The 24791-nt window shown below is 50.9% G+C and overlaps 1 protein-coding gene across 4 annotated transcripts in view; it reads left to right on the top strand.

The window, feature by feature from the left end:
* LOC129532709 (NADH dehydrogenase [ubiquinone] 1 alpha subcomplex subunit 8-like) overlaps positions 1-24791 on the top strand; it is a 201756-nt gene that overhangs the window by 134413 nt on the left and 42552 nt on the right. Inside the window, exon 4 of one of the 4 annotated variants that reach the window (XM_063703546.1) lies at positions 360-2022. The exons of 2 other annotated variants lie outside the window; for them this stretch is intronic. In XM_063703546.1, the coding sequence (XP_063559616.1) occupies positions 360-476 (117 nt within the window). In that variant the 3' untranslated portion in view covers positions 477-2022. Of the gene's footprint in view, positions 1-359; positions 2023-24791 lie in introns of those variants that run through there. One more of the 4 variants, XM_063703550.1, reaches the window with a different exon arrangement.

Below are 24791 nucleotides of genomic sequence, written 5' to 3'. Positions count from 1 at the left end.
AGATACAGACAGAGATATGCGAAAAGAGATTTATTAGGGGAAATGGATCACGTGATTATGAAGGCTGCAATGTCCCACCATAATCTGTGTGCAATCTGGAGACCTAGAGAAGCCCACAGCATGTCTCAGTCCAGGTCTTCAGGCCTCACAACCAGGGAAGCCCATATGTAACTCTCAGTTCCAGGCTTAATGTCTGGGAACCTGACAGGGTGGTGGGGACTTTGGGCATGGTTCTAGTGGGAGTCCTGGAATCCACAGGCCAGAGAGCTTGGAGTTCCAATGTTCAAGGGCAGGAGAATGGTGTCCTAGCCCCAGGAGAGAGAGTAGGATAATAACCTTTCCTCTGCCTTCTTCTTTAGGATCCTCTCCAGCTGATTGGACAGTGCCTGCCCACAGCCAGGGTGTCTTCCCCACTCAGTCTACTGACTCACACACCGGTCCCCTCTGGAAACAGCCTTGCACACATCCAGGAATAATGCGTTCCCGGTGCTCTAGGTATATCCTAATCCAGTCAAGGTGACACCCAAAATTAAGAATCACACTGAGTAAAAAGAATTGCCCTCGCCGATGTGGGCTGGCATCACCCACAAAACAGAACAGAAGGCTGGGAAGGGTGGATCTGCTCTCTGAGTTGAGACATGCATCTACTCCCACCCTCCAACACAGGGGCTCCTGGCTCTCAGGCCACTGGATGCTGATCGAACTACACCATGGGGTTTCCTGGGGCTCCAGCTTGTGGAGGACTGGCCATGAGGCTGATTCCTCGGCCTCTGTAATCACAATTTCCATAATAAATTCCTTTCTTATCTCCACATATATATCCTAGTGATTCTCTTTCTCTGGAGAACCCTGGCTAATCCACACCTGAGATCTTGGCTGGGGCGGGGTTGTTCCTCCCTTACGTGGTGTTGGCAGGACTCAGTTCTCTGTGGGTTATTGTGCTGAGCCCGTTGGCTTCCTGCTGGCTGTAGCTGCAGGGCACCCTCAGGTCCTGGCCACACAGGCAGCTGCTCATGATGAGGCAGCTAGCATCATACAAGCTGGCAAGGGCGAGTGTCTGTTATCAACAAGGATATTATAATCTCATGTGATTCAATCACATCTGTCACAGAAGCGGCATCCCGTCAACCCTGAGAGATCCTAACGCCACAGCAAGTTGCTCAAGAAAAGGAAATTGCACTGGGCTGTGAATACCAGCAAGCAGGGGTCACTGGGGTCATCTAGAGACCACCTACTGCAGCCTGCCCGCCAACCCCTGGTGATGCCACCCTCTGGCATCCACGTTCTCATGTCACCTTCTCCCCTAAGTGTGGGCAGGACCTGTGGCCAGTTCAACAGCCCACGAAATGCCAACCCTCCAAGGACCACATGAGCTTGGAAGTGGATCTCTTTCTCAGTCAAATTTTGAGGTGAAACGTCCAACCTGAAGGCTCATGAGACCTCCTGAGGAAAAGAACGCAGGTGAGCCCGGATTTCTGCCTCCCAGAAACTGCGAGATGATGATCACAAGGAGTTTACAGCTGGGAAGTCTGTGGAAATGTGTCACACGGCGTTAGATACCCAAGGCACCATCTGCAATTACTCCTCCAATGGCAGAAGCTGCAGACAACAGCTTTGGGATGCTGGGAGGATTTCTGTGCATGTAAACTTCCAGGAGAGACTCAGTGTAGAGATAAACCCTGGGGTAAGTGGAAAGAGAGCATTGCAGCAAGTCTATGCATGAAGCACTGGCCTATGTGATACGGCAATTTACAAGTCCACCGTGTATTATGTAATATTATAGAATACCCCTCTTTTCCGTGGCTCTTGTCAATTTTTTGTATCTCTGAATGATGAACTCTGCACTTGGCAGACAGTTCCTGGCATGCGAATGTAAATGTTGAAGGCACTGATCCAGCCTCTCCTTTCCTTTAAGTTTTCACTCTTTATCACCAGACATCAACTATCCGTTTGAGTTTGGCACTGGAGATGTTGACCTGAGCTGACCTCCTGGGCATAGTTTTTTCATTGGAGGGAGCTTTCACCCTAAAAATTGCATCCCTCTAGCAAGGAGTCATGTGTCTTGAATCCTCGTTTTGGCTCAAATCCTGCCTTGGGGTGCTCTTGGCTGAGGAAATGTCCTCCTTTTCTGCCTTTGAAATGTTTGTAAAGCCCCGAGGCCCCCCAGCCTGGCCTGTTTCCCTTGGGGGGCCTCCCCATGGGCAGAACATGCTGTGTGCTTCTCATGCCTGGCGGGGTTGCTCATGCAGGCTCAGGTGAAGTGATGGGTGATGGAGTCTGGGAAGGAGGGTGCAGGTCCGTATGCTTCCTGCCCTAGTACTCCACAATTCTCCTTGGGACTCAATTGGCCCCAAATATTGGCATGCACCAGGAAGGATCCCAGCACAACTTGGCTGGCCCCATGGTCTAACTCGTGGGCTTCACGGTAGTGAGGGCTGGACAGTCACACTCCCACGGCAGTCCAGCAAGGCCCAGCAGAGGGGTGGGTGGTAGGATGGCAGGGCTTGCAGGTCACAGCATTCTGATGGGCCAGGGGCCAACTTGAGCAGGGCTGCTGTGTGGGCCCATATTCACAGGCATTGCTGTGGCTTCAGCCACACATGCTCCATGTGTGAGCATCAGGAAGCCCCTCCTCCTTTAGGGAAGATGGACAGTTACCCCTGAGCAGGGCCATGTGGGGTAAATCACAATGGTGGTTGTGAAGTTTTTTCAGAGACAAGATGCTGTGGCCACAACACATGTGGAATTCCACTGCAGGAACACCCAGTGCCACGTTAAAAGACACGTGAGTTTGGAGTGTATGTGGGTGTTGGCTTAGTGGTTTCTCTCCATCTTCTTTGTCTACTTTTCTCTTTCTCCTCCTGCTTGCCATGAGTCTGAGGGCAGGGCCTGAATCCAGCAGCACCAGAACCCAGGTGGCCTGGCTCTCAAATAATTGGAAAAGAAAGCTGGGTGGAAATATGGAGGACAATGGTAAAGGCCTGGATTACAATTGAGTGTTTACAGATCTGAAGTGGCATGTGTCCAGGTGCTGAACTTAGTCCATCCTATGCAGCTCAGTGGTTCCAGACGTCAGCCACTCCCAATCCCTGTCCTGCTTGCCTGCAGACACCAGGCTCCCTGCAAGGCCCTTTCCCTCTGCCCTTGATCTAAGGGCATTCATGCCTCCCTGCTCTGTTCGGACACTATCCTGCACAGAGCACAGCTAAGCACACGCTTACTATAAGAGTCAAGCTGCATTTCTCCCCAGCCCCAATTCTGGCCCTCACTCCTCTTTCTGGTTTCCTCTCTCCAACCTCTGAGCCTCTGCACTGCTTTTCCTCTTGTCGAGCACACCCTTCCCCTCCGTTCCACACATTACAATCTTACTCACACATCAAGCCTGAGTACAGGAGGATGGGCCTGACCACTCGGTGAGTTCCCACTCCTCTGAATTCCTGTGTTATTAGATGAGCAGCCCTCTGATTTTGTCCTCAGTTGTAGTTGGACATGACTGATTTAAGCAGCAGAGGCATTTGTCTAGCTTCATCTCTAGACTTCAATCTCCCTGAAGACAGTGAGCAAATGTTGTGCATCTTCAATGTGTCCCTGCAGTTTGCATGGTGTTGGCGAGTAACTGAGCCTGGCATGTGCAGTGAGGTGGATGGGTGGACAGGTCTAACATGATCCCCAACAAGAGGGAGAAGACAGGCAGGAAAGTGGCGAGGATGCAAAACAGACAAAAGCTCAGGGTGAAAAATACTATCTAGGTGGGGGTGCTGGGGCTGCAGATCCTAGAGTTTCTCAAAGGCAACTCGATGTTTTGTAATTACATCCAGTCTCCAGCACCACTATGCAGCCTCAGCATGTGTGCTGTCCAAGCAACTCCACCCCTGGGGGAAGACGGGTGCCTCCTTCAGAGGGTGTCCGCAGGAGGACGTCAGGACCCTGGGGGAAGACGGGTGCCTCCTTCAGAGGGTGTCCGCAGGAGGACGTCAGGACCCTGGGGGAAGAGGGGTGCCTCCTTCAGAGGGTGTCCGCAGGAGGACGTCAGGACCCTGGGGGAAGACGGGTGCCTCCTTCAGAGGGTGTCCGCAGGAGGACGTCAGGACCCTGGGGGAAGATGGGTGCCTCCTTCGGAGGGTGTCCGCAGGAGGATGTCAGGACCCTGGGGGAAGACGGGTGCCTCCTTCAGAGGGTGTCCGCAGGAGGACGTCAGGACTCTGCGGGGCCTGTGGGTGGCCTGGTATCTGGGGTCTGGGAGTCGTGCTTGGCAGCAATCAGATGATGCCTGGAATCCTGGGCTGGCCTCCTCCCTGTCTCCTAAGAGCTCCATGGAACTTGGTCTCCCATTAAGTGGTTTTTGACCCCAGTTTTCCTGATTCTCAGATTCATCTGGCATGAAAGCCAGATAGCTTTACTGCATTCTGAAGCTTTTTTTCCCACTGGCAGTGAGTTTATAGGAGTGCTTCTGTGCCGCTATTTTATTTTTAACAGGCAAGGATGAGTGACGCCTGGGGGACAAGCACACAGGCTGCCTTTGGCTCCCAGGCAACAGGAGGTCAGGCTGGCTTTGGAGGTGGGAAGAGCTTGACTTCACTTGTGTGGGACCCTGAGTCTATTTTCTTATCCAGAAAACAGAGGGAACAATGGAATCCAGGGCTGGAGTGGGGAGGGATGGCCTTGCTGAAGTGACTGAGGCCGCCTCACTCCTCCGAGCCTCAGCGGTCATCTGTAGAAGGTTGTGTCCATAGGGCTGTCCCAGCTCCATTCCAGTCCGTCCTGATGTGCTGATGGGCACCTCCCTGGCCAGGCAGCCATCCCTGGCTCAGCAGTCCAGCATGGGAACAGGTGTGTCTGAGAGCTTGGTGGAGCAGTAGACCATGTACTCCCCCTTCACCCCATTTCCCATCCCCAAAGGTCTCTGCACAGAAGCAGGTAGCACATTTGGGAACAGGAAAAAAGAGCAAAAGCAATCAAGGCTTCTTTTGAGATCTGTGAATGAGGGTAGTAACAGTTATTAAGCTCCTACTGTGTGCCAGAGAATTCTAGGAGATGCTCCATGAGTGATGAAAAACTCAGACCTCACAAGAGCCCCAGGAAGGGCTGCTCTATATTCTACAGAAGTGGAAATTGAGCTTTAGAAGAATGATCCGACCTGCCCATGACACACAGCTGGCAGGCAGAGCCGGAACCTGGGCCTCTCACCTGCCCTCCTCAACCCCGCTGGATAGTCTTTATTCCAGCAGAGCCAGTGCATGGCACATGTGGATGGTGGATCTCACCCCACATCCTCTGAGACACCGGCAAGAGACAGGAGTGACTTGGTGGGTGAGGGGCTGGCGTGAACACCTAGCACAGTGCAAAGCAGGCAGGCGGGGCACCCCAGGACCCTCGATGGGCAGCAGGGGTACGGCTTCATCCATTCACTTCTCACCCAGCCATCTTCCGAGTGTTTGCTGACAATGTGCCATCCGCCGGGCACCAACTGATCCTCCTGGGTGTGACTGCAGACTGTGCTGCTCGGGGAGCACATGTCCCCAAGCAAGCCTGTGGGAGAAGATGGATGACACCAATTCTTGCTCCAGCCGACCTGCTTCTCCTCCCCCGAGCCCCGACCTGTCCCTCTCTAGGGGAACCCCTGCCCTCCAGTCTCCTTCACCCAGACAACTCAGCAGCCCATTCTCCCTTTCTCCCTTCCAGGGCCCTCTGAGGATAAGCAACACCAGGTTGTGTGCACTGAGATGAGAGCTTCTGACCCTTTCTCCTCTGTTCCCTGGAGATCTGCATTAAAAGGTCTGGGGCAGGAGCCTGGGGCTTAGCAAACAGGTTTCTGAAGGGCAGCCAAGGTGCTGCCCTCTGGGCTTCTCCAGCAGCCTGCCTGCCCTCCTGCACCTCTGCCCTCCCCCATCCCCTGTAACTGCCCAGCCTTGAGAGGAGACAGAGCTCCCTCTCCGAGGTCAAAGCCTCGTGTGCACCCACCCCTGAAGGACAGGATGTCTTGAGGAGCAGAAACCCTCTCCAGGCCTGGGATGAGCGTGGCAGCCGCAGGAGTGGGCTGTTGGGTGGGACAGGGTCCTGGGAATGGATGTTCCCACACATTCCTGCTGGTGAGGGGCAGGGAAGGAGTGTGAGGCCATCGGGAATGGTCATGGGGGTCAAGAATGAAGACACACTGGACAAGGTGAACACAGGCTACCGCTCCCGCTGAGACAGGACAGAAGCGTGTGGCCTGCGTGGGGAGTGGGACCGTGCAGGGCAGGGAGGGTGGCATGGGGGAGTCAGAAGCTCAAGGACCCCTGTCATCTAAGCGCCCTGTGGTGCCCCCTGAACAGCTCGGTGTGGAATGTTCAATGCCTTTGACGCTTTCCGGGCCGGGCTGGAACTGGAAAGGCTGATGTCTTGAGTTTTCTACACCCTGCGTCCCTCCCTTGTCACCTAGTGAGGAAGACCTTGGTGGGTGGGGGGCTGGCGTGAACACCTAGCACAGTGTTCACTGTGCTAGGCCTGGAGAGGGTTTCTGCTCCTCAAGACATCCTGTCCTTCAGGGGTGGGTGCACACGAGGCTTTGACCTCGGAGAGGGAGCTCTGTCTCCTCTCAGGGCTGGGCAGTTACAGGGGATGGGGGAGGGCAGAGGTGCAGGAGGGCAGGCAGGCCCCGCCTGCCATGTCCATCAGGACACACGAGCTGTTCCTGGCCAAGGGGCCTGCACTGCCGGGAAGGCTGGTCTCTCAGCATCCCCCTCAGCCTGCCGCAGGCCCCACATCCCAAGGGTTGTTGACCTCTGTTCCCAGCCCTGCTCCATCTTGTGCTGGTGCCCTGGCTGCAAGGACCAACACTTGCTGTCTCTGGTGGCCCCAGGGAAGAGCCAAATACCCCACCAGGCCTTCCTGAGGCTACATAGCCATGATCTCCACTCTCTCCTTCCTCAGAGGCCTGTGGGAAACTTCTTATTCGCTCTCTAGATTTTCAACAGTAAGAAACCCCCTCTAGGAAAATGAAAGGAAAAAAACTTCCAGAGAGACCCCCCCCAGCACAGGGCCAGCTCCCTCCTGTTTCTGCATCAGACCTGCAGAGGCCAGAGGCAACTGAAGGGGAAAAGGACAGGCTGGCACTGGCTTCCCACTGGATGGCTGTTTCCCCAAGAAGGCTCTTTGGATCCTGGATTTCCTCCTGCTCTTTGCCTAGGTCACTGTAGCAAAGCCTTTAAAAGTTGCTCAGCCAAGGTTAATAACTCTCAAATAAGGTTTACCTTCACCTTCACAAACACCCTACTCTGAGGAGGAGACCTCTCCCTGTCCCCGCTGGGATGTCAGCAGGGCTCAGGAGGGGATCTGGGTTCAGGCAGGGCCGAAGGCAGGGCACAGCTGGCCACAGGTAAGCCTGCAGAGCCCTTGGTGTCAGCTGAGAGGAGGAGTCCAGTTCTAGAAGCAAAGCTGCTGTGAGCTCTCCCCTCAGAGGACGCATGGGCCTGTAGTGTGTGGCATCCTCCTGGGCACCTGGCCTGAGGCTGCAGGGTTTGCGTCACTGCCAGCCCTTCCCGTCTTTCCCAACACTTTCTGGCATGCTCCTCCTTCTATGTCTCATTCTCCCTTCTCTTCTCCCCTTACCCATCCCTCCTTCTGCCCACCTTGTTCTCAGGAAGAGGACCTGGAGGGGACAGTGGTGCCCTCCTCCCCATGCCTCCTCTTCCAGCCTCTCCCTTCTGGTATTTTCTGCTGTCCTCCACCTTCCCGATCTCCTCCCCACCACAGGCCACACTTGTCGATCTCATGGAATAAGCCACATGGGTCCAGTCCAGCTTCCTCTGCTGTGGGAAGGAGCCCAGGGCCAGCACAAGCTCTGGAAGGTTCCCTGGAGGTGAGCCTTCACCTGTGGCCGGGTGAGTTCCAGGAGCAGCGGCACAGCCAGAGCCTGGGAGAGTGAGTGTCCCCGGTGCAGCAGTGGCTGGAGCACCGCCTGAGGTCCCGCTGCTGTGAATCGGGTGGGGAAGAAGTCACAGAGTGGATGTGACAGCATGTATCACATCAACGTGGTTTCCCATGTGCGCTCCGCAGTTCCTGTGAGCAAGAAGACGAGAGCAAGCTTTAATCTGTGTCTAGGCAATTTCACACACATGGAAACACTGAAAAGCGGCTCACCAGGCCCTGTGTTCCCAGGTTCCTTTCACTCCATTATTGAAACTAGATGTATCTGACATGGCAGTACTCCTCCCTCCGTACCACCGCATCTCACCATATCAGCTCCCTCTGGCTGCTGTAACAATGACCACACACTGAATGGCTGAAACAGCACACACGTATCATCCTACGGCCCTGGAGGCCAGCATCTGAAGGGTCTAAAATCCAGGCACGCAGGGCTGGTTCCTGCGGAGGCTCTGGGGCAGCCTGACTTCCTCACCTCCTCTACCCTTCGGGTCCTATAAACTATAAACTAAGTTCTTCCCAAAGGTAATTCAGCCTACACCCAGGAATGAACAAGGACAGCTTGGAGGTTAGAAGTAAGATGAAGTTGGTTGGGTTGGATTTCTTTGACTGTCTCCATGGTAATTTTGCAATGGAAGTTTCAGAATCAGTGAGGCCTAAGTCAGTCCTGCACCCAGCTAGTGGTGACCGCGGAGGTGGTGTTGGATGTGTGTGCGGTGGACAGGCTGCATTCCTGTGGAGATGCACATACTGTCAGAGGAGCCCCAGCTCCCATCACAAAATCCAGACACATCTGCATCTTTCCCAGCCTCCCAACAAGCTTGCCTGGTGTTGGGATGTGGGGGTCTCACCCCATCTAAGGCCGACCTGACCTCTCGCTTTGTGCCCCCTGTGCAGACTTGCTGCAGCCACACCCTCTAAAACAAAAGTTTCACTGGATTCTGCATCTCTTTCCAATTGTCCTGTTTTCCTCTCCCCTTCACAGAAAGGCTTTCCAAAGCAGTCCTGGGGCTGCCTTCCCCCACCACTGGGTTCAGTCATCTGCCCAGGCTGCTCTGGGGAGGTGACCACCTCCTCTGTGCCAACGAAGGAATTCCTCACATTTCACCCCTGGATCTAGGGGTTTCAGCCACAGACAAAGCTCCTCCCAAAAGCTTCCATCCTAGGCTCGCGGGCCCCACGCCCTGACCCCACTGGCCTTCCTGCTGCTTTGCTGCTTCTCAGTCTCTGTGGTTGACGCATCTTCCCCTGCAGACCTCAGCAGGCCGGAGTTCCCACAAGGCAGTCCTGGCCATGCTTTCCCTTCTCACACCTTCCCCCTGGATGGCTGCCTGCTTCCTGCCTCCCCAGGCTTTGAAGACCCTCCCAGCTGTGGCCCCTACATTCGTATCCCCAGCCCTTCCCTCCAGCTGGGCTCCACACTCAGCTAGCCCAGATCCAAACACATCGCCACCACACCACACCATGCCCTACCCCCAAAACCTGTTTTTCCCTCACAACACTGCATCCTTTCCCCATAATGTGCCTTCTTCAGCAATGCACCCCACATCCCCACCAAGCACCCCACACACATCACAATGCACCTTTCCTCAACACACTGCACTCTCCTCCCACCAAAATGCACTCTCTCTCCTCACAGCACACCCATCTGCCACAATGCACCCCGCAACACACTGCACCCTCCACCACCACAATGCACCCCCCTTGCCGTGGCAGACCACTTCACCCCATAAGGTCAAAATGCACCCTCCCCCCGACACTCCACCCTCCCCCGAATCTTCCCCATTTAAGATAAATTATATCCATAACAATCTAATTGCTCAAGTTTGCAGTCTGGAAGCCACTCTTGCTTCTTCCCTCTCCTGAGCTCTATCATAAAGTCCTGTTATTTATAAGTAAAATATGTCCTGAAACTATTCAGGGCCTTCGCTCATCTTACCACCGGTCAGATACAAGCCTCCTCATGTCTTGTGTGCACCCTGGTAGAAGGACCCAAGGCCAGCCTTCCCTTCTGTCCCGGAGCTCTGCCCAGCCTGCCAAGCGCCTGCTTCCAGCTTGCCCTACTCTCTGCTTCCCTTACGCTTAGGACTCTCCTGGTCTACAAGGACCTGCCTAGCCTGGCATCTCCCCATCTCTGTGCCTCTCTGCGGCGGCTGCCCTGCCCGCCTTCTCCTCCTCAACCCACAGCTCTCCCACCGGGGTCTCACCTGCAATGTTCTTTCCCTGCATTATGGGGGTTACTTCCTTCCCAGCCGTTGGGGCATATCTTGAATGACACACCCTCCGAATGGGCTTCTTCTGAACAAGGTCTGCCTTGGCCTTATTTCTCAGGGCCACAACTCCCTGGTTCACCCCCTGGGTTTGAGGACTGTGCCCTGCCTGCCTGCACGCTTAGTGGTCGCCACCGCCCCCCCTCTCCCACAATGAAGCCACACCAGGAACGGTGCCTCCCCTACTCCTGCTGCATCTCTGGCAGCTGACACTGTCCCTGGAGTAAAGCAAGTGGCCCACATATTTCAATGACTAAACAAATTTATTTATTAAGTTCATATTGTATCCATGACTCAGGAAATATTTCACACATTTATCTCATACATACTCAAAGAATGAAGAACCCGAAGGTGAGGGACATTTCATGTTACACATTCACTGAACTCAGAAGGAGCAGCACTTGGGCCTGAAGTTAGGTCTGAACTTAGTTCCAGTTGCTGAGTACAGAGCAAGAGCTGCCTGTCACTCGAGAGAATGGCACACTGCTGCAAGACTGCAACCAGGAACAGCACAGCTCCCCTGAGGCTACACTGGGATAAGGAGTCAGCAGCATTATAAGTGAGGGCACTGATGCCCAAGAAGTTGCTGAGCTGCAGCTGTTCTGGCAAAGGCCATGCAGGGAAGCTGAGGGGAACCTGATGGAGTGGAGTCAGCAGCAAGCCAGAGCATCTGACGGAGTGGAGTCAGCAGCAAGCTGGAGAAGGAGCAGGGCCAGGAGTGAGCTAGGGCAGGAGTGTGTGCAAGGTGGGTGACTTGCTTCACAGGCTCTCTTCCTTCTGCTTCTCAGTCTCATATCAGCACTGTCCAGGGACAGAGGCCTCCAAAAATAAAACTCAGAAAAGAAATAACTGAAAGTTGTCAGGCAAAGCTCAGACCCCTTTTGCAGTCTAGGAAAGTGGGAGATGCAGAAATCAAACTGCCCAGAGCAACAGGAAGCGCAGACTAGGCTCTGCAGTGCACCAGGGTCTGCCTGTGACCACTGTCCCAGGAAGGCTGAACATTTGAAGAGAGGGGCAAAGGGACCACTGAGGTTTGGCTTGACCAGCTCCCAGGACACAGTGGGTGCCTAATGCTGGGAGTGGCTTAAGAAGCTGTTCGTGGCTGGGGGAGGTCAGTGTGAACACCCCAAACACTCTCCTCCCTGAGGCCAGCTTGAAGCTCAATGCAAGTGTGGGACAGTCCTGGACCTCGAGTTGAAGCAAAAAGGAGTGAGGGAAGCAGAGGTGCTGAGAGGAGGATGGGGCTCTTGTGAGCTGAGCAGGGAGACTGGGGAGGGACTTGTTGGGGCTACATGACCTCAAATGCCCTTGTGGTCTTTAACATGCCCACATCACCAATCTTATCTTCCTTTTTGGTCCTCTGTCTTTTTCTACAGATGTCTTTTTAACTAAGATGCAATAAAGCAAGTCCAGGACTTCTCAGATGAGTTGCATAAGATGTCCTTTGAGATAAATACTCCATCCCCCCATTTCTTCTGTGTTGTGTTAAATAGCCTTTTTATCAGGCTGCTGAGTTGGACTCAGCTCCTGTACTGGGGCCCAACAGACCAAACCAATATGGAGTCATTCATGCTAAGGGAAACTGATAAACCTGGCAGAGTCCTCATGTGCAGGATGGCTGAGCTTGAGGCATTGGCGGCGGCCAGCAGGTTCTAACAAGCCTATCAGGCTCCACGTAGCACTTCCAGTTTCTGCCCTGGAGGCTGCCTGACCACGCTGCTGGCCAGGGTTCTTTGAACCTGTTCTGGTTCTGAGGGCTGCTTGATTCTAGAATCATGAACAAAAGCCAATGAAGTTCTTTAAATTAAACTTGTTATAGTGCTGTCTTTTGACAGTTGCTGCCACTGAGATCGTACGTGTCTTGGGAACTGAGAGTCTTTCAAACTTATAGAGGTTTTTTTAGTTAAAGAAGAGGAGAAAATGTAAAGAAAAAGGAAAGGATAGGAATAAAATAGACCTTGAAAACCCAATGGAAACAAACCAAATTTGGCTTCTGATAATATAATTTCATAATGCTTCATTGAAATATCATGTACTTACAGAAAAGCGCTCAGTAGATTTTGAAAAACCAAGCTCACCCTGTGGCCATTACCTGGACAATGGAGCAGGGTGTGAGCTGCCCACAGTGCTTCTGTGGTCCCTCCAGCGTGGCCTCCTCCAGGGAAAACACTGTCCTTACCCCAGCAGCACAGACTAGTTTCTTCATGGAATTTCTTTTTCCCAAGGACCACAAAGGAAGCAGGGAGGCAGGGAAGGGGGGGCAGTTTCCCTTCTTAAAATGATGTGACTGGAGGGAAAGTGGATACAGGCGGGAACCCTCAGCAAGCTCCAAGGAGCCCCATCACCATTCAGCATCCGTCACGGAATAGCCACAGTGAGGCCAAAGTTGCAGCTCACATTAAGAGCAATTAGCAGTTTTACACCACTTTTCCACATTCTTTTTAAAAAATTATGTTCTTGCATTATTTTTCCTATATGGATTTTTAAACATGAGAGTGTTTAAGTCGATTGGATGGAAGTTCAATCTGGTCTTGATTACCTTTGACTTCGTGAGTTAATGAGTGCTAAGTAACTCACCTTTCCTTTAATCTGGAAGCAGTGGCCCTGCCTGTGGGGTGGGGGACACAGGCTGAGAGTGGACCACAGGCTCTGAATCACCTCTTCTGGTGCATGTGTCCTACCCTCAGGCCACAGATCCACAGGGTCAGGCTGAGCTGCGGGGAGTGTGTCCCCACCCTGTTTCCCTTAAAGCAGGTTACAGAGGACTGACCTAGTGGGGTCACAGAGAGCACCGTGAGCCTGAGACCCAGGCTGTGGTCCTACCTTATCACGAACTCGCTGTGGGCCTCAGCCTGGCCAGACCTCTCTCAGGGTCTCTGTTTCTGCATCTGTATAATGAGGCCCCATCTGCAGTGTTAGATGGAAATTGAGTAAGGACTAGAGGGGTTGGGGGTGATTCACCAACTCTTTACCCCTCAACAGAGCAGAAGGACAGCTTCCAGAGTGTGCTTCCAGAGGGCCTTGGGCCCGTTGAGTCCTAAGAGGAAGAAACCCCCATCATCATGGTACATGCTGTGTAACCCCACAGCCTGGCTCACTGTGTCCGCTGGAACCCACGTCCTTGGGGTCAGCAACCTGGAAACAGCCACTCTGTTCACAGAGAAGCAACCTTTCAGTGTTTTCCTTTCCCCTTACCACAGGGATGGCCGTGTTAGAATTACACTTCTCTACACCAGCCAGGTGAGTTACTGCAGCCTTATGACTTGATAGGTCACCCGGCATGCATTTGTAACAAAATCTATGATGTGATAAAGCAACAGACTCCATTGCAAAAAACATTAGCAATCTCTCCTCACTAAATCACAACTTTGATAAAGTGATTTCTATTCAAAAAGCTTAGTGCAATTATGGTGCAGAGCTGAGATCCCAGCACAATTTCATTTACAATCAACCTGGCATCTCCAACACACTAACTGAAGCATTATCACTATTGTCTTCCGTATGAAATATGCGCAAAGTATATTTCTTTCCCTTTATCCCCTCAATAAATAGCATATTCTGGACATGTAGCATTTCAATGAATGTGGCAGTAGGCCACGGGGACCACTGACCCTCACACCTGAGAGGACACTGAGGCCCATGGAGGTGGAGAGACTGCCCAATGCACACAGCTTATGTCAGTGCCTCTGTGATGGCTTTCCCCCCAGGTGACTGTCACCCCAACATTTTACTGACACACACAGAGTTCCTGGCTCTGTCCTCCCACCAGCAAACTCTGTGCATAGCCAGAGTCTCCTCCCACCTGTTGCACTTGGGGTTTATAGAGAGCACTTAGGCCTGCAGTAGCTAAGATTGCACGACTGCACTCCAGGCTGGGCAACAGAGTGAGACTTCATTTAAAAAAAAAATCCACAGCTAAGTTGATGCAAGAGCAGCATCTAAATCATAGACTAGAAAAAGCAGCCATCACATGTGACAGTGAAGCTTCAGAAACTCCCTTTGGGAGGTAGGAGCAAGGCAAAGATATGCCCATCTACCCTTTCTATGCAACCTCTGGTAGAGTTACCGGCTTGTGCAATAATGCAAGAAAATGAACTAAATGTGGAAAAATGGGTCAGGAATAAAAGGAAACCATCATTCTTTATTGACCCTATAAAAATCTACATTTTAAAAGGTCATAACAAATAAGAGAGTTCAACTGGACACAAGACTAGTAAACAAAACTATCAGCAGTACCCAATTCATAATTATAAAAAGCAAACAATTTCATTTGACATCAACAAAAGTTATCAGTTACCTAGGAATACATCAACTAAGACAAGGGTAATAACTTTATGAAAAAATAAAGATATCAGTGAAGAATATTTTTAAATATGTCTATAAATAGGGAGGTGTGGTGAGACCTGCATGGTAAAGCGATCAAGTCTCCCCAAGTGAGGTGATGAATTTGACGCAGTTCCCACCAAGCACACACCCATGGGGACACGTTCACATGCATCTGTTTACATGTTTTTTCAAACTTGACTGGCTGACTCCAAAAACAATTCGGGACAATAATAACCAAGATAATTTTAAAGGAGAAAAAGTAAGTCTAGGATACATTACACCAGATACAAGCACACCACATAAATCCATTGCAATTACAGCCACATGATATCTTGGTAGAAGAGAAAAATAGACCAATGGAAAAGAGTACAGAGCACCAAAGAAGACCCTCTTCTGTGTCGAAACTTAGTCTATTAGAAAATAAATAAAGTGCCCAATCGTTTGGGCAATTGGCTCTTCATTTGGAAAAAAGATACCTTTAGATCTATACCTCAAGACATACACAAAGGTTATTTTCAGGTGGACTGAGAAACTTTGTAAATATAGCAAGACTCTTTAGATGAAAATATAAGAAAATATATTTTGAATACATTTCGTGGACTTTGCAAAATACATAGAAAAATCACATGATCAAAAGATTAATAAAATTGACTAAAATTTAATAATAAATATATCTATAATAAATTTTTAAATAATAATAATAAAATCTAAACTTTCCCTTCCACAAATGATATGGAGACTAGGATAAGGTATTTGTAAAACATCTTGTGAACTAAAGATTTCTATTGAGAGTACTTAAAGATTTTTAAGTGATGCTGGCTCCCCTCTTAGGGGACTCTCAGTTCAAACAGGTTTCCTCGCATGGCCGAAGTGTTGAGTGCCTTTTCCACTCCCATTCTCTCACAAGTGTGCAGAGGCAACTGACGTGTGATGTCACTGCAGACTGAGTACAGAATTCCACATGGGAAACTTGTTTCCCAGGAGCCAGGCAGCAGGAGCATTCACACATCTGAACAATGCTACTCCTGTCACCAGTTTCTAAAGAAAATATAGTTATTTTCATAACATGTTATGTTATGAACATAACATAATCCTTGATGTTCATTAGCATAATGGATTCATTATGAGTTTTCACTAATTGGTTACTTAATGTGATGGTTAATATTGTCAACTTGATTGGATTGGAGGATGCAGAGTATTGTTCCTGGGTGTGTCCATGAGAGTGTTGCCAAGGGAGATTCACATTTGAGTCAGTGGACCTGGGAGAGGCAGACCCACCCTCAATCTGGGTGGGCACCATCTCATCAGTTGCCAGTGTGGCTGGGATAAAAGCAGGCAGAGAAATGCGGAAGGACTAGACTGGCTGAGTCTTCCGGCCTTCATCTTTCTCCCATGCTGGATGCCTCCTGCCCTTGAATACCGGACTCCAAGTTCTTCAGCTTTTGGACTCTTGGATTTACACCAGTGGTTTGCCAGGGGCTCTGGGGCCTTCGGCCACAGACTGAAGGCTGCACTGTCGGCTTCCCTTCTTTTGAGGTTTTGGGACTCAGACTGGCTTCCTTGTTCCTCAGCTTGCAGCCTACTGTGGGACTTCACCTTGTGATCATGTGAGTCAGTACTACTTAATAAACTCCCTTTCATATACACATCTATCCTACTAGTCCTGTCCCTGTAGAGACTAGTACACTTAAGATTTTAAATTGTTCTCCATTTTCATCTTTAACATGGTAAATGTTAATAGATAAACAATACTTATTAGGGTTCTCAATTACTTTTTATTATTTTTTTAATTGACACAATATGGCACATATTCGTGGGGTTCACAGGGATGCTGCAGTACATAGAATGAATCAAGGATTAGGTCAGGGTGGCGAACACATCCTTCGTCTCAAACACGATAATTTCTCCTCCTAGCTATTTGAAACTATGAATTATAGTCAACTATAGTCACCCTACAGTGCCAAAGAACCATAGGACTTATTTTTCCCATCCAGCTGTAATTCCATATCCTTTAAAAAATCTCTCCCTATCCGTCCCCTCTCCCTCCCCTTCCCAGCCTCTAATATCCTCTATTCTACTTTTTACTTCTATGAGAGCAACATTTTTTAAAGTTTCCACATGTGAGTGAGAACATTCAGTATTTAACTTTCTGTTCCTGGCTTATTTCACTTACCATAATGTCCTCCACTTCCATCCGTTTTGCCATGAATGACAGGACTTCATTTTTTTTTTACAGATGACTAGTATTCCACTGTGTGTATATACCACGTTTTTTATCCAGTCATCTGCTGTTGGACACCTAGGTTGATTCCATGTCTTGACTATTGTCAATAAACATGGGGTTGCAGATATTGGTTTGATATACCGATTCCTTTCCCTTGGATAAATGTCCAGGAGTGGGATTGCTGGATCTTATGGTAGTTGTGATGTGGGGCAGGTGAGCCCCAAGGTGGAGTTTAGTCTGCAAGGGTTCTTGCCTTTGCCCAGGAAAGAATTCAAGGGCAAGCCAAAGGAAGAAGAAAACAGCTTTATTTATTTAGAGACGGAGTCTTGCTCTGTCACCCAGGCTGGAGTGCAGTGGAGCGATCTTGGCTCACTGCAACCTCTGCCTCCTGGGTTGAAGTGATTCTCCTGCCTCAGCCTCCCAAGTAGCTGGGATTACAGGCACGCACCACCATGCCCACCTAATTTTTGTATTTTTAGTAGAGACGGGGTTTCAACATTTTGGCGAGGCTGGTTTTGAATTTCCGACCTCGTGATCCGCCCACCTCAGCCTCCCAAAGTGCTGGGATTACAGGCGTGAGCCACTGTGCCCAGCCAAAAACAGCTTTAGTAATAAAGAAGCAATGTTACAGCTCTGAGACTGTTCCTGCAGAGCAGGGCTACCCTCTCTGCCCTGTAAGAAGAGAAGAGCAGCTCGGGGCAGTTTTGCAGTCATGTTTAATCCACTTTTAATTTCACACGGATTAAAGACGGTTTATGCAGAAATTTCTAAGGAAGGCATAGTAACTTTTGGGTCATTGAGTCATTGCCATGGAAAGGAGCGGTAACTCCCGGTGTCGCCATGGCAACGATAAACTTCCATGGCACTGGTGGGTGTGTCTGATTGAAAGCTGCTTCCGCCCCAGCCCTGTTTTAGCTAGTCCTCAATCTGGTCCGGTGTTCGAGCCCCACCTCTGGAGTTGAGTCCCACCTCCTACCTCAGTTCTGTTTGTAGTTCTGTGAGGAACCTCCACACTGCTTTCCACAGTAGCTGTACTGGTTTACATTCCCACCAACAGTGTCAAGAGTTCCCTTGGTTATTTTTTGTCTTTTTGATGAACGCCATCACAACTGGGGTGAGATGATATTTCAGCATTGTGGTTTTGACCCTGAGAAGAAACAGTTTGAGCATCTGTGGTGCTGGGAAGTTCTTGAATGCCACCCTCAGGAGTTCTAGGGTCACCCTTCTGAGGACGACAGGAGTGGAGGAAGGGCTTCCAGTAAGGGGCAAACCTTACCAATGAGTAGAACCTGGCAGCAAGAGAAGAACTAGATGAGGGGGCAGGAGGGTCAGATGGGAGAGGACCTGCTCACGGCAGGTGCCCTACCCGCAGACGCTGCAGTCCTCCCCGCACTCCAGGCCCACCGCACCACAGGGCACAGCCTGGCAGCCTTCTCTCAGCCACGGTCCCACTCAGCACCTCTTGTACATGTGGAAGAGGCTCCATGCTCTGCAGAGGAGCAGAGGAAGGGGAGATGTAGGGAAAATACAGAGCGGTGGAAAACTGGGTGGGCCACAAATGGCCAGCATCTTCCCTCAGCCATCGTGTGTGGGCTGGGTGGTCACAGTGTCCTCAGAGCCTCGACATCTGCACCTGTGAGATGACACCTGCCTGCCCACCTCTGAGCATCCCAGTTGTGCCCACAGCCCCCGGTGAGGGCAGGGCTGAGACTTGTGCCCAGATTGCTGTATTGATGTTGAATAGACCTGCTGGAAAGGGTTCCAGACGCTATCACACATGGAGTGGGACAGGATGAGCATTCCAACCTTTCATTGAAAGTTCTGTTTATATGTAGCTGCCAAACACCTTGGTGAGTGGACTATTCTTCCAAGATGGAAAGGAACTTGTCCCACCCAAAATGGGGCAGTGCTGTGGCTCAGCAGGAGACTGTCACACCCCCAACCCAAAGCAGGTGTGTGAGGAGGGGGTGGCAAAGGGGATGCATGCCCCTATCACAGTGGGTTTTCATTCACAGCAGGACTCCCCGGAGGTCCTCAACCAGGTGGCACCTGAGTCGGGGCCTGGGGACTGGCTAGAGTCAGCTGACAGCAGCTGGAGCACACGTCAGAAAAACACGACCCACTGGCCTAGAGCTCCCGTCCCTGCCCTGTGTCTAACTTGGCCTTTGATGCCTTTTATTTTTCTTTCCTCAAATGCACATTATTAACTGCAGATGCCCAGCTGAGAAGATGAGAAAGTTAATGAAATTACACGAGTGCTTTGCTGAGTTCCCTTTCAAACTATAGCTTGTTAAGTTAAAACAGCAGTGTGAAGGGTGTAGCTCTCTGTGAAGTTTCTGGATGTGGCCCTGGCCTCAGGGAGCCTTGTGGGGTGGTCAAGGAAGCCTGGCAGAAGGTAGTTCATGGCAGAGACACCAGCCACATGTGGGCCTTCCTGTGTGGGCCTTGCCTGTGTGGGCCTGTCTTTCCCTTGCTGGTCTCCTGTCTCAAGTTCTCCCATCCCTGCTTCTCATGTCTGTGGGCCTGACCACTCACTGCTTTGATACACCCAGCTCCTTGCCCTCCAGCCTGGGCTCAGGTGCACTGTCCCGCAGGACTACAGGGTCATTTCCATGACTCAGTTCCTGGTTTGCCTGTCACCCCCCACCTCCCTTTCTGCAATTGCCTGTCCTCCCACCCGGTTTTATTTTCTTCATTTCCAGTTTTTATTTCTCATACTTTTTGTTTCTTTTCCCTGTAGGAGTGTGAGCCCTGAGAGGAAGGAAACCCCAGCTCATTAGGCATTCATTAGTGTGTGACCTTGAGCAAGTTGCTGCCATCAGTCAGATGGGTAACATGGTGCCTGCCTTTGGGGCTGTGAAGGGGATTGAATGAGCACAGCTGTGTGTTTGAGAGTGCCTAGATGTGAAGTGTGTTAGTCTTAGAGCATCGCACATGGTAAGCACTATTATCATGACCATTGTCAGCATTCACTGCTGTGTACCCAGCACCTTGCATGGGGCCTGGCATGTGGGAACCCCCGGTTGACAGAGTCCAGTGAATGGAAGAATGAGTGAGTGAGTGGGTGAGGGATGGTGCCCTGCACAGGGGACCTCCCCCAGCACGATGCAACCTGTGCTCTCAGGCCCAGCCTCTGTCATTTAGTCACTTTTTGTTTCAAGTTCCCAGAGTGAGTAGTAAATACTTCAACCAGTCAGAGTTCTCACAAAAAGCTCAGTGAACATGTGTAATGATTCATTCAGCATTTGCTCAGTGCCTACATAAAGTAGGCTGAGGCTAGAAATGGCAACTAGCACCTACACCATGCCCTCGGGATCGAAATATAACAGAGGAGAAAGCCATGTAAAATGAATTTTCAAAGGCATTTGAGACCTAAGATCTCGGGGAAATGACTGTGGGACGGTGGGATTACTGGCGTTCCTTCCAGATGCTACAGATGATGCCCCGTGGCAGCTCTTCCCACAGTGGGTGACTTTTATGAAGTCCTCAGGGGCTGCACCTCAGCATTTGGCAGCCCAGCTTGAAGCCTAGCCCCTTTACTTCACAGCTCTGAACCTCACTTCTTCAACTGTGAAATGGGAACAGGAATGGCAAAGCCTGCCTTGGAGGCTGCCTGAGTACCGAGCGACCCAATCAATGCGTGCAGCGTGCGTGGCAGCGCGGGAAGCTGCATACTGCTCATGTCTCCTCCTCTTCTCCAACAGTCCTTATGTCGTCCATGGCATGGGCTGGCCAGCACTGGACCTCAGTGCTTCTGATTGTGCCATTTCAACTTCAGTGAGATGCATTTTTTTCCCACTGACAGCTCAGGTAAGTCCCTTACCTCCCCAAAACAGCACCCTGTGAAATCGCCTTCTTGCAGCCGGGTCAGACAGTTCGCTTTGTAGGTTTAATGAACGGTCTTCTGCATTTATCTCAGCTACTGCAGCCCAGTGTCTGGGGAAAGGCTGAGGGTGGTCTGAGGGCTGTGCTGGGCTGTTTTTCAGGCTGCCAAAGGCTGTTCTTGAGAGACAGCTGACCTCATCAAAAGGAGCTCAAGCAAGGGGCTGAGGGGCCGCATCTCCCGAGCACGGCAGACCTGGGGAATCAGTCTGGCCTTCCTTGTTCAGGTTGGGGACACCTCGCCCCATCACCCATCCCACCACACTAGGCTCTGCATCTCCGTGTCTGCTCCTTTACAACAGTTTACTATGGAATGCCCTCAGGGATATAGGAGTGCATCCAGGTGAAGCCTGTGGGGGAAATCCTACCACGTCTGCCATTTGCTGACCTTCTCAAAACTTAGCCTCAGGACCATTAAGTCTCCCCTGGTTGTGGTGGGGATGACCAGCTTTATGCCCCATTTCCTCATGCTTGGGCATGCGACGGACAGGACACTGACCTCTCCATTCCCAGTGCAGGCATCTGGGGGCAAATACTCCCTGGCCAACTTTGACTCTCAGCTGGCTGCTCCATGCTGCCCGCGTCTTAAGACCAGGAAATACTCCATATTTGCCCCTTTCTATTGGCCTTTGCCTGAGCCCAGCTTAGAACATGCAAAACCCAACTATTACTGTAACATAATTAATTACTCCTATTCCTACGTCACTGTTAATAAGATCTCCTAGGCCTTTTCCAGGTCTCAGGCCTAATGAAAGTGCTAGAAACGCAGAAGAGAAGTAAGATACACTGTGCCAGCCTTTGGAGGCTGCCGAGTAAATGACCCTGGAATGTTCCCTTTTCCGCACTGCGCTGACATGCCAGTTAAATGACCCTCGGTATTACCTTTTCCACATTGCACTTGACAGAACACCGATTTGATCACAGAAAAGTGCTGAACTGACTCATAAATTTGGGGCAGGTTCCCTACTTTACTTTCGCCTTGGAGATGAGCGCACATTTGTTTGTGAAAGCTTCAGAGAAGTTTTGCAATAATCAATCACTTTTACTCAGGGTTTCCTGAAATTTCCTGATTATAGAAAACAATTTTTAAAATATTTTTTGTAGAGTGATACTAACATTCCTCAAAATACTGGTGATCCACTAAATGTGGATCATGGCTACTGTGGATTCAGTGTCAGAGACAAGGAAACCAGGGCTTCTGAGGCAGAATTCACTAGGTTCACCTTGGGAGTCGACTGCAGAGTGAAATGAACCAGAGGGCACCCTCGCCCACTCTTACATCTGGGCCTTTATGTCCCCACCTTTTCTCTGTTTTTACTGGTGTCTGCACACTGTATTTGTGTGGCGTGTCAAGGCACAAATCTACAGGGAACATCAAATCAGAAAAGTTCACTCTCTGCCTTGGCAGCTCTCATCTGCAGGAGTGTGTGTGCACGGGGGTATTGGTGCAGCCAGTGAACACAGCACATTCAGCTGGCAGCACCCCGAGATGAGGATGAAGTGACTGGGAAGGTCACAGGAGAGGAGGGCTGCAGATCCCAGGTTCTTCATGGAGGACAAGGTGTTTGTATGGGGTCCTGGAGGAGAGGCACGAGGACCTCTGCTTTATCCTAGCTTGCAGCAGGCTAGAAACACCCAACAGATAACTCCCCAAAAGGGAATAACATGGGACAACTTTGCCCCTTTGACCCTACAAATAGGTTTTATTTCCAGTATGATGAGCAAGCACGCTGAACTGTCTTGCAGTTGCCCGATGGGTTCTTCCCACCCACTGTACAGACAAAACCAATTCACCGAGACTGTGGTACTGCACTAAAGAAACAGTTTAATTGATGCAGTTAGCCACGTGGGAGAAGGAGCTGCTACTCAAATCAGTCTGCCAGAAGACTGGGAGGTTTGGGTTTTTCAAGGATTGTTTCTTGGGCAGAGGACCAGGGAGTGGGTGCAGTTGATTGGTTAGGGATGCAATCACAGGGTGTACAAAACGATCCTCTCACGGAGTCTGCCTCTGGATGGGGAGGTGGGAGTGCATAGGACCAGTTGAGTCATGAGCCATGGGTCTGGGTAGGGTCAGTCGGTTGGCAGAATGCAATCTGGAAAACAGCTGAAAAAACCAATCTCAGGCTCTACAATAGTGTTGTTATCTACAGAAGCAATTGGAGAAGGTACAAATTGTGTGACTTCTAGCCATATGACTTCTGAACAATAAGGAATTTCAGAAACTATGTCTACATTTTAGCAGAGTTCAGGCTCCTCCCGAAATCCTAATAACGTGGCCTTTCATTCGTTTTTGGTCCCCAAGGAAGGAGGGCTTTAGTTTTAGAGAGGGACTAGTATTGTTCTATAACTTAATTTCTCCCTGGATTAGTTTAGCCTGTGCCCAAGCATGAGCAGGACAGCCCGCCTGTGAGGCTAGAGGTAAGGTGGAGTCAGTCATGCGTGACCTCCCTCGCTGTCATAAGCTTTGCAAAGGTGGTTGCAGTCTTTCTCTGGTCAGAACACATGGTGCAGCCATCTGAGATCTTTGCAAATGGACAGTAGCAAGAGAAGTGGAGAAAGAGGCCAGACTGTGGTGAGTTCCACCTCACTGAAGGCCAGCGGGGGGCATGGATTGGCAGGATAGTATCCAGTGTGGAACACAGGAGGTGCACCAGTGAAGGGAAACCAGGTCGGGAGCATCAGCCGTGGGAAATCATAGAGGGAATCCTTGTTCTCCTGCTGCTTCCTGGGGTCTGCAGTCTCCCTGTCCATCAGACGCTGGCCCTCCTCGTGGCTTGCTGACTGTGCTTTATGAAATTCATGCTCACATTTCCCCATATTTTCTGAAGCAGTGGTGAGTCTGGTTCTTGACTGGTTTTGTTTCCAGACGGGTCCCTTCTGTCTTTTTACTCCCCACTTCCAGTGGGCACGTGGGTTTCCCAGGGCCTCAGGCCTTCTGTCTGCTCTAGGGGAAGCTGGGGACGTCTGGACTGTCCTCATGGAAGCAGAGACGTTTTGCTGCACCTTAGGGAATGGGGAGCAGTGGGGAGTCTTATGGAATCCTTGGTCTCTACTCCACCCCCGAGCTCCTGCTGAGAGGCCTGCTGTGCCTGTGCCCTCCCTGGGGGTGGCACAGTCCAGGATCTCCCCACCTGGCATCCTCTGAGGTGGATGCTCCTGCCTCTGAGACAGGCAGCCCTCTGCTTGATGGCTGCTCCCCAGCATCTGTTTCTGACTCACTGCGCAAAACGGACAGGAAAGTTGAGGGTTCCTGCCCAGTGTCTGTCTCCAGGCACAGAGTCTCAGTACCAGCTCTCAAAACTCTGTCTGCTCACCTGGGCAGCTCCAGGAGGTGGGGGAGGAGTCAGGAGCACAGCAGCCCCTTGAAACTTCCCAGGATGGCTGGTTTTGGGGGTTTATCACATTATTTTTGTCCTTCTGGTTTTAGCCCCTGTAGGCCAGTTTGTTCACAGATTTTTACCAACTTTGGCTCATTTCATTACCTTATCAGAGGTGGGAATTCTGAGGTCCCTAAGCCAGAGGCTTTCAGGGATGTGGCTCCCTCTGCCGCCCTGGCAGGGAGGGCGCAGGGGTCCCAGGTGGAGCCTTTGACCTAGAGCCTTTGGCTCTAGAGCCTGGAGCCTTACCGCAAGGCTGCCTGTGGGTTTGGCGTCGGCCTGGAGCCCAGGCTGCTGGTTATCTGGAGACAGCCTCCCCATAAGATTTCTCTGAGACAAGAAACAATTATGCAAATTATCCTAATTCTGTTTTAAAGAATAGAGAGATTGATTGCAGAGACAAACCATTTAGGCAGGCAATGTAGAAGGTGTTTCCATGGCTAATCTGCCTTCAAAGGAGAGGGATTTTGTTTGTAAACTTCAGACCCAGAAAATTGATTGTTCTGTCAACTTTAGATAATTATCTGTCCTCCCTGAGGCCCTAAGCTTAGCAGAAATGTTCTTTCTCTGAATCAGTACTCAGCTTTGGATCTCTGTTGGGTTCCCTGTGGAGTGATAAATCAGAGATTCCCCCAAAGCAGTGGATCAGGAGCCTTCCTCCAGCCACAGTGCCCATCCCGCCTGCAGAAGAATGGACAGAGGGATGGGAGGGCTGCAGAGCTGGCACTGTGTCCCTGGAGGGGCTGGTGGGGACTCACTGTTCGGGGGACAGGGGAGGCAGAGTCCACACTCAACTGCTGCTTGGAG

Source organism: Gorilla gorilla, chromosome 2, assembly GCF_029281585.2.
Source record: "Gorilla gorilla gorilla isolate KB3781 chromosome 2, NHGRI_mGorGor1-v2.1_pri, whole genome shotgun sequence".
In the NCBI taxonomy this organism is placed as follows: Eukaryota; Metazoa; Chordata; class Mammalia; order Primates; family Hominidae; genus Gorilla; species Gorilla gorilla.
This window is presented reverse-complemented; position numbering and strand designations above follow the sequence as displayed.